Consider the following 19,821-nt stretch of genomic DNA (forward strand, 5'->3'; position numbering starts at 1 on the left):
TCCAAGCTTTCCTGCATTTGCCAGGGTGTTCTGTCCCCTCTCACGGTGAGTAAGCATAGGGACAGGCAAAGATACTAGGTAAGTCAGAGATGAATGTTACTTTTCTTGTTACTAGAATCAAAAGAATGTAATTGAGCCATTGTCCACAAGCACAAAGAAGAGAAAGGTTAAGTGACGCACCTACAGTGCTCATTCACAGGAAGAGTCAAAATCTGAAACCAGCTCTCCATCAAATATTCACTCCTTTGTTCAAGCTTTTATCCAGTCAACTACACATAATTCCTCTCTCTATATGGAGATATGACTGGGTCTAAAGCATGAATGCCACAGATCCTATGACATAGCAAAATATTTTAGAGTATATTATAATGGGTGCACATTTCCTCAATGGAAGAAAAAACTTAAATATTAGATACTTTTAAAAACACTTATGCCACCCCAAACAACCAGATGTTATAGAGTAAATGCTTTTCGTTCTTCATAAATTTGGTAACATGGACCCCACATATATTCAAGAAAACAAACATTTTTTTCCCTTCATTGATTCTCATTTTGTTATTATCTCTCACAGAGGCACATTCTTGGAAGAAAAATAATGCTTTTATTGTGTGACCTTTGTCAGAATTATCTGTAAACACTCTACTAGAAAAGAATCAACCTCGAAATGAACTAAAACACAGTTATTTTTCTTGGTTGAAAGTATTTGTCTGAAAAAGAACTTCAGGCGGGGCACAGTAGCTCACACCTGTAATCCCAGCACTTTGGGAGGCCGAGGCGGGTGGATCATGAGGTCAGGAGTTTGAGACAAGCCTGACCAACATAGTGAAACCCCGTCTCTATTAAAAATACAAAAAAAATTAGCCAGGCGTGGTGGCATGCGCCTGCAGTCCCAGCTACTCTGGAGGCTGAGGCAGGAGAATCACTTGAACCCGGGAGGCAGAGGTTGCAGTGAGCCGAGATCACACCACTGCACTCCAGCCTGGGTGACAGAGCGAGACTCCTTCTCAAAAAAACAAAAATAAAAGAACTTAAATTTACTTTTAATTATCAAAGATGCTATATTGTTTTATTCATACTAGGGACTCTTTCTGGGAAAAAATAAATAACAAAAAGAAATCTTTAATTTCTAAGATCATTGAAGTTGTTCCAGTTTATGTATCTTTTAAATTATGTAATACAGATTTTAATGTTACTTGAATTTGCTTTTCATTTTAAAACTGTCATGTAAGCAAAAGTCACTACAAGTAATTTAGCTTTAATTAGTTTTTTATGTAGTTTGTGGCATGAGGATCTTATTTCTCCCATAAACTAATAATAAGTTATTATTTTGAACCATTAGCAGTCTGACAATTTAAAATTTTGCTACAGTATTTATCAAAAATTCCGTTTGCCGTTGACAGGCAATATCATACTCTCTAATAAATCTTGTGACCACATTTTGGTCAGCCAAGATGAGTGCTTAAGTAAATTGTCCCACCTAACACCACAACTCTGTAGTTTACAATAAAAGATAGAAGCAGTAAATCACAATAAAGGCTTAGCAGGAAATCAGCTCACTCTAGGAATGGCATTAGATAGTACTAAGACCAAGAACATTCAATTGACCTCAAGTTTTGTTTATCTTTCTTGGAATGATTTTGCAAGAAAAATAGAAACAAGCAAAAAATACGAGCAAATAAAAATATCTAGTATGAAATTTTAGGGATTTTGAACAAATATTTTGTTTACTTCTCTTATCTGTAAGTTTAACCATCTTGCATAGGTGAAACTATATCCTAATTCTTAAAAGAATCAAACGTCTGGGGATCAGATACTATATGCTACCATATTAATTTTAGTAATAATTCCTATTTGGAATAGTTCTTTCATGTGTTTCCTAAATTCTGCCTCTTGCACATTTTTGTGCATTTCCTCTTGTTTAGTCCTCAGTGGAAATGAAGTTCTTTGTTAAAGAAGATAAAGAATGTCTAGTCACTATCTTTTAAATTAGAATATTTCATAGGTTTGATAATTGATATAGTTTGGTTGTGTCCCCATCCAATTCTCATCTTGAATTGTAGTTCCCGTAATCCCCACGTGTCATGGCAGGGATCCAGTTGGAAGTAATTTAATCATGGGAGTGGTTATCTACACTCCGTGCTGTTCACATGATAGTGAGTTCTCATGAGATCTGATGGTATTATAAGAGGCTGTCCCCCTTTGCTTGGCACTTCTCTCTCCTGCTGCCATGTGAAGAAGGATGTGTTTGCTTCCCCTTCCACCATGATTGTAAGTTTCCTGAAGTGTCCCTAACCTTGTGGAATTGTGAGTCAATTAAACATCTTTCCTTTATAAATTACCCAGCCTCGGGTACTTGTTAATAGCGGCATGAGAACAGACTAATACAATGATAGATATTGTATCTGAATTGTCATTTTCTTTCTAAAATAAATAATCTCACTACCCTGCATATTTTCTCATGTCCTTTAATTTCAGAATTACTAGTTCACGTTGAGAACTGGAAGGAGCAATAGACAAGAGATTAAGAGTCAAGGCTGTAGTCACAATTCTGCCATATATTAACCATGTGGCTTCCAATAACTTGCTTCAACCTTTCTGAGTCTTAATATCAGTTAAATGTGAAGTTTTGACAGTTATCTGTAATTATTCTTGTGCATCTAAAATCAAAGTTCTAATTCTTCTCTGAAATTTATGTAGTTCCCCCACATTAATCAGGGAATCCAGAACTGGACACAGTATGCTGGCGCTAAGTATATAAGTAATGTCATTATTCTGACGTGTTTTACCACTATGTCTGAATTGTAGTCTCAAAATAGTGTTTTCAAATTATTGGACTTCTGCAGTGAAATAATCATTTTATTATCCATGTTGACTTAAAGATGTTTTGTTTCTGCTAATCTTGCTCATCTTTATGAGCTTTGAAATGTTTAACTTTGTTTTTCAATGTATCAGCTGAAAATATACATATTGACATGCCTTTTGTTTACTAATGATTATTCCTCCAACATATCATTATATATATGATCTGCACAACAATTGGCTAACCTTTCCATCTGACAATACATCATTTACTCCCTTAATTATTATTCCCACAAATCACCAAAGAAAATATTTAGCATTGTCAGGGGTGGTGCTGGCCCTGGAAAAGAACCACCAGTGTTGACACTGATCTTCTGATAAGTCCTGTCTTTAAAATGACCATGAATTGTGTGATGCACCCTAGAACCTATGTACCCAACTGACTTATTTTCCACTTCCCAGTTTATTTGCTTCTATTTAGTGCAATATGTTCCACTGATATCCTTTCCTTGAGAGATAGAAAGCAGCTCAAACTGAGAGTATGACACCTAGAAATCTATTTAGACAATATATGAGAAAAGAAAACTTCACATGGAAGGGGGAAAAAAGGCAATAAAAACTACGGCCAGCTGAACTCTGTCAATCTACATTAAATACAAAGAGCTCAAAAACTCCAATTACAAACAGAGATTATCAGAATGGTTAACAACACAAGACAACTATATGCCATCAATAAGAAATCCACTTTAACTACAAAGACACAAACAATATAAAAGTAAAAAAAAAATACATCATGTAAATACTAATTACAAGGAAGCCATTGTGACTACATTTGTATCAGAGAAAATAGCCTTCAAACAAGAGTCAATGTCCAAGATAAAGAGAAATATTTTATGATAATAAAAGGTTGAATTTATTCAAAAAAACTTGAATGTGTAGATTTAAATTTACATGTGATAACATAGCTTCAAAGTAGGTAAAACAAATGGACAAAACTAAAGGGAGAAATAGACAAATTCACAATCATTATTGGAGACTTCAGCAGCTCATTTTTAGCAAATGATAAAACAAGTAAATTTTTTAAAGCCGGTAGCATTATATTATATTTGAACAGCACCATCAACATGTGATCTAATGAACTTTTATCTAGTCTGTTATCCAAGAGATGCAGAATATACTTTCTTTTCAAGTATACATATAATACTAACAGCTGGGCATGGTGGCTCACACCTGTAATCCCAGCACTTTGGGAGGCCAAGGCAGGTGGATCACAAGGTCAGGAGATCAAGACCATCCTGGCTAACATGGTGAAACCCTGTCTCTACTAAAAACACACACAAAAAATTAGCTGGGCGTGGTGGCGGGCGCCTGTAGTCCCAGCTACTCGGAAGGCTGAGGCAGGAAAATGGTGGGAACCCAGGAGGCGGAGCTTGCAGTGAGCCGAGATCCCGTCACTGCACTCCAGCCTGGGCAACCGAGCAAGTCTCCCTCTCAAAAAAAAAAAATTAACAAAAAAGACAATATTAAAAACTTTCAATAAATGCTAAAGTATGGAAATCACAGAATATTTTATCTGACCCCCAACAGAATTAAAGTCAGTAATAAAAAGATATCAATAAATTTCCAAATATTTGGAAACTAAGCAACACATTTCTAAATAATCCATTGTCAAAGAGGAAATCACAAAAGAAATTAGAAAATATTTTGACCTGAGCAATAAAAAATACAACAAATTGGAATTTGTAAGATGAAGCTAAAACAGCACTTAAAAGGAAATTCATAGCTTTTAATGCTTATATTAGAAAACAGTAATTTCTGAAATCAATAATCTCTTCCACCTTAAAAATCTGTAAAAAGAAATGCAAATTGTTTTAAGTAATTGAAAGAAAGGAAGTAAAGAACAGAAATAAATTAATCTAAAATAATACAAAAATCAACAAATTGTTTTTTCAAAAAGTTAATAAAATTAATAAACCTCTAGCAAGGTTTAGAAAAAAAAAGAAATCACAAAATATCAAAGTCAAGAATAAAAGAAGAACTATCACCACAGATCCTACAGACATTAGAGGGATAATAACAAAATATATTATGAACAGCACTATGTCAACGATGTTGACAATATAGATGAAAAGGACAGATGCCTTGAAAAATACAATTTCCGGCCAGGTGCAGTGGCTCACACCTGTAATCCCAGCACTTTGGGAGGCCGAGGTGGGTGGATCACGAAGTCAGGAGTTCAAGACCAGCCTGGCCAACATAGTGAAACCCCGTCTCTACTAAAAATACAAAAATTAGCCAAGTGTGGCAGCACATGCCTGTAATCCCAGCTACTCAGGAGGCTGAGGCAGGAGAATCACTTGACCTGGGAGGCGAAGGTAGCAGTGAGCCGAGATCACACCACTGTATTCCAGCCTGGGAGATAGAGCAAGACTCTGTCTCAAAAAAAAAAAAAAAAAAAGAAAGAAAAATATAATTTCCAAAGTGATAAAAGAAGGAATATACAATCTGTATAATAGTGTACATATTTTAAAAATTGAACTTGTAATTTATAACCTTCCCACAAAAAAAAAAAAAAAAAGAAACAAAACAAAAAAACCTCCTGGGCCAGATGCCTTTGGGAGTGAATTCTACCAAACATTTAAGAAAAAAGAAACAAAAATCAACCTTACACAAACTTTTCTAGAAAGTAGACGGTGGGCAGGGGTCGGGGTGGTGGTGATGGGCAGTGCACACATCTCAATTAGTTTTATGAGGCCATATAACCTTAATACCAAAATCTGAAAAGGGATTCTTTTGTAAATTCTTACAAAAGAATTTACAAGGCAATATTTCCCATTAACATACAAAGAAAAAATCCCTAACAAAGTATCAGTAACTAAATTCCTGCAATATATAAAAAGGACAACACATCATGACCAAATAGTGCTTATCTTAATACAATATTGGGCTGGGTATGGTGGCTTATGCCGGTAATCCCAGCACTTTGAGAAGCCGAAGTGGGTGGACCACCTAAGGTAAGGAGTTCAAGACCAGCCTAGCCAACATGGTGAAACCTTGTCTCTACTAAAAATACAAAAATTAGCTGGGCGTGGTGGTGCACGCCTGCAATCCCAGCTACTCAGGAGGCTGAGGCAGGAGAATCACTTGAACCCGGGAGGCAGAGGTTGCAGTGAGCTGAGATCATGCTACTTGCACTCCAGCCTGGAGCAAGACTGTGTCAAAAAAAAAAAAAATACAATATTGGTTTACATTCAAACATCAATCAATGTAAATCATCTGTGTTGTCAAAATTGTTGGCATAGACCTGTTCATAATATATTTTTTTATTATCCTTCTAATGTCTGTAGGATCTGTGGTGGTAGTTCCTCTTTTATTCTTGACTTTGATATTTTGTGATTTCTTTTTTCTTAATCTTGCTAGAGGTTTATTAACTTTTTTTTTTATTTTTTGGGACAGAATCTAGCTCTGTCGCCCAGGCTGGAGTGCAGTGGCGTGATCTCGGCTCACTGCAAGCTCTGCCTGCCAGGTTCACACCATTCTCCTGCCTCAGCCTCCTGAGTAGCTGGGACTACAGGTGCCCACTACCACACCCAGCTAATTTTGTGTGTGTGTTTTTAGTAGAGACAGGGTTTCACCATGTTAGCCAGGATGGTCTTGATCTCCCGACCTCAGGATCTGCCCGCCTCGGCCTCCCAAAGTGCTGGGATTACAGGTGTGAGCCACCACGCCCGGCCAATTTCATTAACTTTTTGAGAAAACTTTTTAATTTGTTGATTTTTGTATGTAAATCAAAAAGGAAAAAAAATCCCATGTTCATTTCAATCGATATGGAAAGAGCATTTAACAAAAACTCTCAGCGAGCTTGGGATAGAGGATAATTTCCTCAATATGATAAAAGGAATCTATGAAAAATCTCCAGCTAACATTATACTTAATGGTGAAATACTAAACATTTTCCACTAAGACAAATAAAAAGTATGTTTATTTCACTAATTTGATTCAACATTGTACTTGCCTTAATCATTGCAATAGACATAAAAGTTAGAAAAGAGGAATTAAAATTGTTTTCATTTTTGACATGATTGTATATGAAAAAAATCCTAAGGAATCTACCCCCACAAAAAAAGCCAAAAAGCCCCATAATATCTACTAGCTCTACTAGATAAGAAGTGATGACATGATTTGATCAAAGTTTGGGAATTCAAGACGAATATACAAATATCAATTCTATTTCTATGTGCTATCAATCAACAATTGGAAATTACAATAGCACAAAACATAACATACTTTAGGGGTACATTTAACAATATATGTGAAAGATGTGTACATTAGAAACTACACAATATTGCTAAGAATATGGAAAGGCATAAAAATGATACAATGGACTTTGAGGACTCAGGGGAAAGGGTGGGAGGCAGGTGAGGGATAAAAGACTACAAATTGGGTTCAGTGTATACTGCTCAGGTGATGGGTGCACCAAAATATCAGGAGTGACCACTAAAGAACTTACTCATGTAACCAAACACCACCTGTTCCTCAAAAACCTATGGAAATAAAAAAAAAATTTTTTTTAAAGAGAACGAGGAAAAAAAAAAGAAAATCATTAAAGTACTTAAAGTACTAGGCTAGCTATTAATGATAATAGTAACAATAATGATATTTTATGTGTCTATAGTGTCTTTTTATATGAGCATCTCAGAGGACTTTGCTGATAAATACTTTGATTTTACCCAAATAAACATATTTTTCAATTAAAAATAAATAAATAAATGGAGGGATATGCCATATACATGGATTACAAGACTCAATATTGTTATCCCAACTGTCCTCAAATTAATCTATAGATTCAATGCATTTCCAATCACATGCCCAGCAGGAATATTTTTTAAAACTAAAATTTAAACGGAAATGTAAAAGGCCTAGAATCAGTAAAACACTCTTGCAAAAGAATAACAAAGTGGGAGTACTTACTCTACATAATTTCAAGGCTTAGTATAATGCTATAGCAATCAAGAGAATGTGGTATTCATAGAAGGCTAGATAATAGATTAATGGTACAATATACAAAGCCCAGAAACAGGCCCATCCAGTTATGGTCAAAAGATTTTTTTTTTTTTTTTTTTTTACAAACTGTCAAAATTTATTGGTAAAATGATTTTTTTTTTGACAAAAGAGGGTGGATAAAGTGGATATCCGTATCAAGAAAAAGTGAGAGATATGACTAACTTATACACAAAAATTAAGCAGAGAAGTATTACAGACATAATGTAAAAGTTTATAAAATAAACAACTGGAGACTATCTTTGTGAACTTATGATCTGGCAACAATTTATAGACAAAATGCAAAGAATACTGACTATAAAGGGAAAAGTGGATAAACAGGACTTATCAAAATTCAAGACATTGGCCGGACGTGGTGGCTCATGCCTGTAATCTCAGCACTTTGGGAAGCCGAGGCAGGCAGATCCTCTGAGGTCAGGAGTTTGAGACCAGCCTGACCAACACGGTGAAACCCAGTCTCTACTAAAAATACAAAAATTAGCCTGGCGTGGTGACGTGCTCCTGTAATCCCAGCTACCCAGGAGGCTGAGGCAGGAGAATCACTGCAACCTGGAAGGCAAAAGGCTGCAGTGAGCTGAGATCATGCCACTGCACTCCAGCCCAGGCAACAGAGGAAGACTTTGTCTCAAAAAAAAAAAAAAAAGAAAAATTTCAGGACATTAATTAAAAAAAAGTATAGCCACATACCAGGATAAAATATTCATGATAGCCAATAGACACAAGAAAATACATTAAATACATTAGGGAAATGCAAATTAAAACTACAAAAAAAACATATATCCATTAGCATTCCTAAGATTAAAACTACTCAGTGTCAGAGAGAAGGTAGAGCTATGGATTACTCACATATTGCTGGTGGAAAGTAAAATAGTACAACCACTTTGGAAAACTGGCAATTTCTCTTAAACATACACATAACCTTTGACCTAGCAATTCTAATTTTAGGTATTTACACACAAAAGTAAAAAGATGTCCAAAAAGTTGTGTAAAGAAATTGTCACTCCACTTAATTTATAATCGTAAAAACTTGGAATTAATCTGAATGTCTTTCAACAGAAGCATAGATAAGCAAATTGTGGTATGTTAACACAATGAAATACTACTCAGCAAAAAAGGAACAAACTAAAAATATATGCAATCACATGAATGCATCTACCCAAGATATTTATATTCTGCAATACATCCAGTTCAAGAATAGGCAAAACTAGACAGGGTGCAGTGGCTCACGCCTGTAATCCCAGGACTTTGGGAGACCGAGGCGGGCGGATCACGAGGTCAGGAGATCGAGACCATCCTGGCTAACACGGTGAAACCCCGTCTCTACTAAAAAATACAAAAAAAAATTAGCCAGGCGTGGTGACGGGCGCCTGTAGTCCCAGCTACTGGGAACGCTGAAGCAGGAGAATGGCGTGAACCTAGGAGGCGGAGCTTGCAGTGAGCCAACATCGCACCACTGCACTCCAGCCTGGGAGACAGAGCGGGACTCCATCTCAAAAAAAAAAAAAAAAAAAGAGAATAGGCAAAACTAATTTGTGGGGATAATAATTGTTGTTCCTGGAAGAAGACAGTTTGATTAGGAAGGGGCATGAGAAAACTTTATGGGCAGTGCTTTGTGTCTTGCTTGGGATATTGATAACAGGATCATACACATTTGTCAAAATTCATTTGTTGGTACACTCAAGATCTGTACCTCAATGACATAAAGTATAAAAAGAAGCTCTTCAAACCCCCAAATGTGGCATGTATGATATGTCATATTTATGCAGTTATATTTGTGTGTGCGCATGTGAAGAAACCAGTTTGCTTGCCCATGTTAGAATCTACTCTTTTGAATTTGATTTGAATGAATTTTTTCAATGCCTTATAAATATTATCTAGATGAGACAGAAATCCAATGCCTTTTGATCAATGATCTCAACATGTCATATAGTTGAATTCATAAGCCCAAATATAGTACTGCTTGCAGAAAATCTGGGGCCTAGGAAAATGAAGCAGGTGCCCCAAATCTTGCATTTGGGAGCCTGCATGCTGCGGGCTTTGGGGAGGCAGGCAATAGAGGATACAATTATTTCAGTTGAGCTAAAAAACAATCTAAGTAATATCCCATGGCATACAAGAGCCATATAAGATCTCAGAGGTCTTCCGGGTCAGCCCACTAACTGTACAGGTGGAGAACTTGACACCCAGAGAGGTTAAATATTTGCCCAGGAACACACAGCTTAGCTTGTTAGTGGAAATCTCAGGCTAAAATCCAAATATCTTTATTCCTAACATCACGTGAAGTCACTGTATCTGTATGCTTCTTACAGCTGTAATTACTCACCATTTTCAAAACAAAAGTGAATGGATGAACCATCAAGACATTCAGTCTAAACATCGTTGTTGTTTTTTTTTTTAATCTCCCCAACCACTTTATGGCCTCCTTTGATATATATTCCAACCCGATTTAGACCAGAAAGGAGAGAGTGAGTAACTAACTGCTTGCCCGAGCCCATAACCCTTTAGGGCTGGGTCATGACTAAGAAAGAATTTTATTGCAGGGAAATTGCATTTCAGTTTCTTACAGCAACTTCCCTACAGAGGTTTTAAAATCAGAGAGTGGAATGCAGTACATCACTGAATGCAACTGGCATGCATCTATTCCATGACGTGAGCACAAAAATTCATTTGCAATTACTGTACTCACTGTAATAAGGTTGACTTTTTCTTTTTCTTTTTCTGGAGGGAATTTAAGGATCATTTACGTTTTCAAGATACAAGCAAAATTTTACTCTCCAAATTATAACCTCATTTTTTGCAGTCATTGTGTAATTTTAGAAAATGTAGAGATCTTGCTTATATTCCAAATTTCCTTTGGAAGACTGAATTTTCAGTCTAATACTCTGCTTATATTTTAATGCAAACTATTTTTTTTCCGCAGTAGTGAAGGCCTTCAGGGCTGTTGTGTATATGGGAACAGTGAACATCGGGGACCTGGAATTACCCAAATAATTTGCTCTCCAAAGGATTTCTGTTATTCTTGCACCCATGCCCTAGCCTATGCCCCAGCCATTCTGGACTGTTACAGAAAGAGACTTTTATGGTTAGAATTGCAGTTTCCAGAGTTTATTCACCGGGGAATGTTTGAGAGCCCTGTGAAAAATTATATCCACATCAGTCAGTTTTGGAGGACTCAAGGTGTCTTATAGTCCATAGGCAACCTCAGGTAGGTGAGCTCCAGAAAACTGCAAAGTCTTCTGATTCTCTTTTTTCCAATTCTTTTTGACCTCACCTTCCATGTTAATTAACATGGAAGGGTTTTCCAGGCCTTCCATGTTAATTTTCTGCAAGCAGGTGTTGTGAAAAAGGCACATAAACACAGAGAGCCTTAGCAGGGAATAGCAGGGGAGAAGAAGGAAGACCAAGAAATACAGGCCGGGAAGCATTCAACAAGACTGTTGAAAATGCAAACTGAAAAGTCTGGGGGAAAAATTAAAACATGAATTCATGTATTTCAGACTTTTCTGGAAAGCGCCACTCTTGAAAAGTTCCCAAGATGTATTAATTGAGCAACAGCTAGTTAGCTTTTTTGGAAAATGCATCAAAGTTGAATGACTGCTGTTGTACTTTTTAATAAATAAACCTCTCTTTTGGAATGCTAATATTTGCCTTTCTTGTTTTTTTAGTAAAAACAAGATGCTTGATTCTTGTTTTTTAATAAAAAAAATGCATTCACATTTCTTGTGTTTTTCCTTTCCTCACCATGCCAAGATTTCTGATGTACCACAAAATCCAGTTTCATATGTCTGTCTTAATTCTACGTGAACCACCTTATGTGCCCTGGTGCCAGTGTGTTAAGAGCCATGAGTGATTTCATCTATTACTAATTTAGACTTCTATATGTGGGACTTGATGACATGGGGCACTCAGGAGAGCAGTCATTTGATTGATTCCATAGTGTAGCTGTGACAGTGTGGAAGCACTGAGGGCATTTTCAGAGGCAGCATGAAGGCTATATAAGCCTGAACAAAATGTACTGGCATAAATCCTCAGTAAATATTTATTAAGATCAATGGCTTCATACGATGTGTTGACAATAGCTTTTTGCTCTGTTAGAATTAAGATAAATTATATTATTGATGTATTAGGACCTCCTCTTTGCTTTTAAAGCACAGGACAGTAGGTTTTTTTTTTCTCATATAACTTATATACCTTCCTAGTCACCAGAAATGGCATCAAAGTGCTTTCATATTCCTTTAGTCTACGGCCTGTCTGCCATGGTTAGGTAACAATGATGTGACCTATAGAAATGTGTTAGATAAGAGCCAGGATCAGATTGTGATGAATCATTTGACCTCTGCTCATGTGGCCAGTGTTAAGGTGTTAACAGTCAGTTCATAATCATATCCAACAGTTATCAATAAGTAATACCTCAGCTAGCACTGTAAAAAGCAGTGAGGACTAAATCTACACAGCTTTTCAGAGAGCATTACTAGGAGCTTGTGATGGAAAAGGGCACAGCAGACCCCCAAGACTAGAAGATGTTTATAGAACGCAAGATTATTGTCGGCCACTGATGAAAGAATACTTTTCTTCTCCCTGACATACTTTTTCAAAAATAAGTGGTTGCAAGCCTTATCTGGATCTACATTACCTTAGATATTCCTGAGTGCTATTTTGAGCATTTGGGTATATTTTCCATGATGCCCTCTTCCCCCAAACTGGTGTCCTTCAAAGGAAAGTATAAGATTTGGGGTTTTATTATATAGCCTGGACATAAAGAAAATTTAACCAGATCATTTAAAATAAAAACAAAATATTTTAATAATGAAAAGAAAATAAATAATTTTGTTCCCACTTCTGTGACAAAAAGAACGAATCAATACTGTCATATTTCTACTGTCTTTATCAGGTAAGTCATAAACTGATTGGTAAGTGTAGTTGGATGCTACCAATTTAGTTGAAACTATGATCTGAATTACTGAATCAGCTCTGCTGAAGTCAAATCAGTTGTGTCAAAAGGAAACACTACCCTCCACCCACCAAAAGAATAATAAACTGGCTGGGTGCAGTGGCTCACGCCTATAATCCCAGCACTTTGGGAGGCCGAGGCGGGCGGATCACAAGGTCAGGAGATCAAGAGCATCCTGGCTAACACGGTGAAACCTTGTCTCTACTAACAATACAAAAAATTAGCTGGGCGTGGTGGCGGGTGCCTGTAGTCCCAGCTACTTGGGAGGCTGAGGCAGGAGAATGGCGTGAACCCAGGAGGCGGAGCTTGCAGTGAGCCGAGATTGCACCTCTGCACTCCAGCCTGGGCAACAGAGAGAGACTCTGTCTCAATAATAATAATAATAATAAACTTGTCTAGAGCAATGATTTTCAAATTCAGTGCCAGGAAACAGTAGTGAGCCATTATAACCTTTGTTCACAGGTTACTCAGGATTTAAGTTCTAATACTGACTTTTAAATAAATATGACAGAGAGAGTACAAGGTTTAGACATCTCTTTGTAGGTTTGCCATCAAAATTTTTGCAATCTCCCCTCTCATCCTGGGTATGGTATCCTAGAGATCATCTATATTTTTTCTTTGTTGGTTGGTTAGTTTTGCCAGCCAAAGTGGTAGCCCATGGCTCAAACCTATTTGACAACTACTCTTCTACAGAACATGTTGAGTTAAATGCTTTAAAATCTACTCTCTGCCTTTGCCTGAGCTAATGACTCTCTTCAAGGTATCCCAGCCATTGTTTTCTGTTTCCTCACTTTGAGTTCAATCATATTAAAATAGTGGCTACTAAGTGTTTTTTAAAATAAGCTTGACCTAACAATTACTGCTTTTTTAAATTAAACTAACACTGACCTCAACTAAGTTTTCACATTGTTTGTTGTTGTTATTTCAACAGAAGGGGCAAAAATTTCCACATAAGATCTTTCTAGAAACTTGATAGAACATCTTTAAATCTCTCTTTTAAGCCTTAGATTAAAATATTAAATGCCACTTAACTGTGCACATAGCCATAAATAACTCTGCTCAGTACATCTCATCAGCTTGGCAATGAAGCTCTGGCAGTCTCCAAAAGAAGTTCTAATTGGTGCTTAGTAATAATCTCTGTTTTCTTTTGACTACTCCTTAAATACTGGAAAAGGTGTATCTTTGGAACATACTACATGCTTCAAGAAAATAACGTATGAAGAACTCATCCTTAAAAATGTTTTCTTAGGGCAATTCCTTAAATATTTTTCATATCTCACTGACAAATTGGCATAAAGTATAATTGAGTGTTTAGTAGATAATCAATGGGTCTGATAGTTTTATATTTTTGTTTGTTTTCTTTCTTTACTTAGGAAATACTGAAGTATAAACAAATGGCATCAGGCATCAAAGATCTGAAATTTGAAGGGGCAGGTGGAAAGGGTTATTTGTGCCCTATAATACACAGAACCAAAATCATGTGGTCTGGGTTTCTAAAGAATGCAACGGACTATTTGTTAAATTAACTATAAACAGAGAAAGGGATGATCAATTTCAAAATGACTTATTATTCAGTACTCACACAGTTGTGTCATTTCCTGTTGGCTAAAGAGTGAGGAGTAAGTCAATACAGCAGCAGTTAAATCATATTCGCAGTTAGCATTCATGAGAAAAAACAAGGCTGAATGTTTCAACCCAGACTGGAGTGCCCTTACCACACAGCCTAGACAACTTAGTGCAGTGTCCTTGAGAGGGCAAATAGGCATACTTTTAAGAGAGAACAAAGGAAAAGATTCTCTTCCAGGAAAACAAATTCTTCCTAAATAACCAGTTCAATCCATTAAATTGTGTGAATGTTCTTTCCTCAATTCCTCACTTCAAAAAAAAATGCTTCCTATTTTGTTGATGTTGTATAAGACTGAGTGGTTACCCTCTTCTGACCACCCCAAAAAGAGACAATTGTGAAATTGCCATCTTTCAGTTCAGAGCAGTTTACAAGTTTACATGCTCGTCTTTAATTTTGTATTGAAATTGCCTATATTTGAAACTATTTAATATCTGTCACCTTATTAAATTCTCAAAGAGAATGCCCATGACTCATATCCATATTTTGTGACATAACATCTATGAAGGCATCCTGCACGTTTTCTTGCTTTGATGTCAGCCATCTCTCTGCCCCATTGATGATGCCTATAAGAAACCTGTGCTTCCTCCTTATTATGCACTTGCTCCTTCAAACACTTCTGCTGGAGTCTGAAGAGAGGCAGGTGACTGTGAATAAACTATTGGGATTATGCCTTGCAATATTCCACTGTGGGCCAAGATCTGCATAAATACACTGAACATGAAAAGGGGAGTGCCTTTAGTATGTTTTTAAAGAATAATTTTGGAAAGTGCAGGGCACGTGATTTTTTAAGCAGTGCTATTGTGCAACTTAAAGGAGGCAAATGTTATCATCCTCACATAAGGATGAAACTGCAGAAAAGAATTTAGTCAGTGTTCGCCCAAGGACAGATAGTTCATTGGTTTAGCCTGGACCAAAACCCAAGTCCCTGACTTGTAGTCACTCAAATCTCAGAAACAATTGTTTATCAGTCTTGTGCTATCCCTAGATGGGAACTAGATGGGGACTCTTTCTCAATTAGTTATCTCTCCAGGCCTGGAATCAGCCCTTTTTGTGTCAAAGGGTATGTAGTTTCTATAGGACGGGAGATTTCCTCTGGTAAGTAAAGGGTTAGCCACAAAGAAAATAATTTTTAAACTTAAACCTTTTAGGGCAACTGAATGTGTTCTATTAACTAAATCATAGAGAAATATTTACTATTGGTTTTCTGTTCTCTTGGTCTTAAGGATAAATGAGAAAAAGGAGAGAGTAAGAGGAAGACAAAAGAAGACAAACAAGAATCACAAAAGGAAGAACGCTAGGTAATATACAATCCTCCCAGGTAAGGCGTCACATTTTCTAAATGAATGTGTTTCTTAGGGGAAAACCTTTTATTGCAGTCTAAAATTTTAGTCTTTTCCAGGAATTTAGGTACACTTGGATCCCATATTCTCACTGAAGATGAGCAGTTTCATCAAAGTTTCACAGCTAGTGAGTGACAGTGCAGACCAAGAACTGGAGTCATTCATTCATTCATTCATTCACGTAATCATTGCTGCTACCCTGTTCCAAGTCTTGCGATGACTGACTTCACATTACCCTGAGAATGAAATCCAAATTCTACAGCCAATTATTCAGCCCCTGCCTGCTGCCTTTTGCTCCCTGACCTACGCTCTCCCTCCTTCAGCAGGCCCCAGTCATTCTGGCCTTTCTTCTGTTCCTCAAACCTACCAAGCCCTTTCCCTCCAGCCTGTAACCTTTCCACTGTCTGTGAGCATCCTTCTGCTGTACCATGGGTCTGATCCCTACCCTACTATGCTTTAATAATGCCATGCCATGTTTTCTATGAAGAAAACATGGGATGATCTTACTTCTTTATTTACTGTCTATCTCCTGCCTGGAATGTATGCTTTTTGAGAGTAGCAAACAGATCTGTCTTGTGTACTGCTCTATCTGCAGTTCCTAGAACAGTGCCTGGTTTACAGCAGATGCTGAATACATAATTGTTAAACTAAATGTTAGATGAATTTAAAAATATATTAAGTATCCACTTCACACTGAACGCTAGAGATTTGAAAAAAGAAAAGGAAAAATTTTTACCCTAGAGGGATTCTAATCCTGGTGACTTCAGGCAGTTGGTTTTTCTACTCTATTATACATCCATTAAATTTTGCTCAGCAACTGGCAGATTCCTGGAAATTCAGGTCACCTGATTTCCAAAAATAGTCATCCACTATGATTCCAGATGATTCTATGGTGAAGTGATTATGCATCTTGTTTTGCCTGGGATAGACCCTGTTTACCCCTGTTGTCCAGCCACAATCATTGGTAGTGCCCCTTTTGCTCTAAAAAGTATCCCAGCTTAGATGATAAATTATATGGTTACCCTATTCGTTGATCAGCCAATTCGTAAACATTCTTAATTATTTCTGTTGAAGTGATTTAACCATATAAGCTACATCAATTCCGAAATATGGAAGGTCAAATCATATCTCTGGAAAGGGGTAATTTCATTAAGTTAAAAATAAGACAAAAGATAGGATGGACACAGCTCCAATTAGTGAGTCCACCAGTGAAGCCAGAATTTCTCAAGACACATTCAACAGTTCTGAAAAGTGCAAATAAGATTTTACATGCAAACTATAACACAGGTCAAGGAATCTTTATTGTGCCAGAAACCGTTCTGCAAACTTCACTTGCATTTCCTCATAATTACCATTATGACTCCTATTTTACAAATGATGAAATTGAGGCCCAGAGAGGCTAAATAATCCATCCAAAGTCATACAGAAAATGTGAAGTTGGGGACCCAAATACACCTCTTTGTGATCTCCTGCCCCAACTACTATGCCCATTGCTTTTTAAACAAGTAAACAAACATGTGAATAATTTGATTAATGTTTCCTATGTTTAAGTAGTTTTGGGAAATCCTAGGTTAAACTATGTTAAATAGTTTTTTAAATGTTCGTAACATTAGTGTGCTTGGTGAATCTTCAATGAGTGATGTGGGTACAGTGTCACCCTCACTGATTGGGCCATGGCACCCTTTGTGTCAGGAGGGAACTAAAGCTCAGAAGAACAAACATTGGCAAAGGCTGCTCTAGGAACCCTGGCAGGGCCAGCAACCTGCTTGTCCGTGGGTCAGCCCTCCACTCGTGTAAACACAGACCCACCGATGGAGTCTGTGTCAATGATGTTTGAGGGGGCTCCAATTTTCCCAGCCCCAAATAGGACAGTATTCCTGGATCCCCTAGGCTTCAGGGGCCCTACCAGTCCACTACTTACATCAGTGCTTTTGACCACTCTTCATTGTGCCTTTTCACTTTACAAGCCTAGGAGTCTCCATAGGGGACCATATAAGCTGGTTTTGGCCAATGTCCTACTACATTGTAACAACTGAAACCTCCTGAGCATTTGGGGTGCAGGAGATGAAGATGAGAAAAAGAAAAACTTCTCATAGAAAAAGAACAAATGTGTGGCCGTTCTGGTCCTTTCTAAGATTCTTGCTTGGGGGGAATAGTTGGAGGGCTAGGGAGATGGATGTGGAGGAGGACAGAAGAGAGGGTGGAAGGTTGTATCTGCATTTTTCAGCTAAAGATGTTTGTGCCTTCTGAGTCCAGTCTAGGGTGCTTTGATTCCAGGAAGATGGAGGCTATAGATAAAGAATTAACAGACAGTATCAAAATCTGCCCCCTCCAATCCCCTCACTGCAAGTGTGGGGAGGTGCAACTAAGCTGACAAGTGTTTGGGTCCCTAGCGCAGTAGGGTTGAGTTTCCAATGGCCTTTGTCACTCAGTCATGGGCATCTTCCACTTCTCTTTCTTCTCCCCTCCCACCTCCTGTACCCACCCCTCAAAACCTTTCTGCCTCCACCTGTACGACTGAAACTGACAGGTTTCAGAAGCCAGTCTACTGTTGTGACCCAGCCAAGCCTGTTCTTGCATCTGGAATAAACAGGCTGATCTATCGGTCCATGGCCTATGTACCTGATACAAACCATTAAAAAAAAATAGAACCACTCAACTATTCTCCACCCAAGATTTGCTTCCTGTGTTTTATCACTGTCCTTTAACTTGGGTGGGAAATGTTTTTGTTTTCATAAATGCTCATGAGGCTTCTACAGATAAGCCCCTATTAAACTATATTTAAAGGGATTGTAGTTCAAATCAATATGCACAGATACCAGTTTCCCACCTTGCCCTGTGGACTTGTCAGCAAAGCATCTTTGGGGTCTTCATGTTGTCCAAGAGCCTTGGTCTGAAATAGATCCCGAATGGGCACCCTAGAGGGCGCACTGCTTACATTTTCGGCATGCAACGCCAACAGCTCTCACTCCCAGGCTCCATAAAAGGGGAGGAGGCAGATCAGTTTCCTCCTCTCATTGAGAAAGAAGAGGATTGGAAGGCCTGGCGTATAAAGCCGCGCAGAGAGCGTGAAACAAAGCAGTCGGCTCGGAATTGGACTTGGGAGGCGCGGTGAGGAGTCAGGCTTAAAACTTGTTGGAGGGGAGTAACCAGCCTGCTCCTCTCGCTCTCCTCCTCGTCTGCGCCGCGTTTCAGGGGTTGCCCATCAGCCTTGCGATTTATTTTTATATCTGCTTTTTATAAAGAGAGAAATATATATATATATTTTCTTCTTAAGAGAAAATTCCTGTTCCAAGAGAAAATAAGGCAACATCAATGAAGGAGAGAAGAGCCAGCCAGAAATTATCCAGCAAATCTATCATGGATCCTAATCAGAACGTGAAATGCAAGATAGTTGTGGTGGGAGACAGTCAGTGTGGAAAAACTGCGCTACTCCATGTCTTCGCCAAGGACTGCTTCCCCGAGGTGAGTGTGGCCGGCCGCGGCTTCCAGGAGGGGGTCGGCCAGTGGGATCCCAGTCCCGAGGTGGGCTTCCCCACTTTCATCTGTTTTTCCTTTAAAAAAAAAAAAAAAAAGTCTTTCTCGCCCCTTACTACTTTCCCCTGGTTAGACTGCGGGGAAAGGGAAACTGCGCTGGAAGCGTTTAGGGTTGGGACGCTCCTGCACATGGGCTGGTTAGCTCCTGAAACTTGTTCGTTCCTGTGTGCATAACCTGGGGTTGGGAGATTCGGGTCAGCAGGTCTGTGAGAGCCAGGTGGGGTGAGTGGGGAGTAGGACAGGGGTTTCAGAAAGGGTCCATGTGCTTAGTGTGTGGTCTGTGTGAGGGTTTTCTTTCTTAATTGGGGAGCGGGGAGGCGAAGGGTGTTCAATGGGTGTCGTGCGTTTAAACATAACCTCTTTGCCCTGTTTCCTTCCTCTTTTGCCCATTTTGTCTATCCAGAATTACGTTCCTACAGTGTTTGAGAATTACACGGCCAGTTTTGAAATCGACACACAAAGAATAGAGTTGAGCCTGTGGGACACTTCGGGTAAGAGTGGGAGGA

General features: G+C 38.2%; 1 protein-coding gene across 2 annotated transcripts in view; it reads left to right on the forward strand.

Moving 5' to 3' along the window:
* RND3 (Rho family GTPase 3) overlaps window positions 1-19,821 on the forward strand; it is a 73,214-nt gene that overhangs the window by 34,932 nt on the left and 18,461 nt on the right. The window contains exons 2-4 of one of the 2 annotated variants that reach the window (XM_055292161.2): window positions 15,662-15,756; window positions 19,056-19,243; window positions 19,719-19,806. In XM_055292161.2, the coding sequence (XP_055148136.1) occupies window positions 19,094-19,243; window positions 19,719-19,806 (238 nt within the window). In that variant the 5' untranslated portion in view covers window positions 15,662-15,756; window positions 19,056-19,093. Of the gene's footprint in view, window positions 1-15,661; window positions 15,757-18,743; window positions 18,890-19,055; window positions 19,244-19,718; window positions 19,807-19,821 lie in introns of those variants that run through there. The other variant, XM_055292162.2, reaches the window with a different exon arrangement.

The sequence above is a fragment of the Symphalangus syndactylus genome, chromosome 9 (genome assembly GCF_028878055.3).
Source record: "Symphalangus syndactylus isolate Jambi chromosome 9, NHGRI_mSymSyn1-v2.1_pri, whole genome shotgun sequence".
Taxonomy (NCBI): Eukaryota; Metazoa; Chordata; class Mammalia; order Primates; family Hylobatidae; genus Symphalangus; species Symphalangus syndactylus.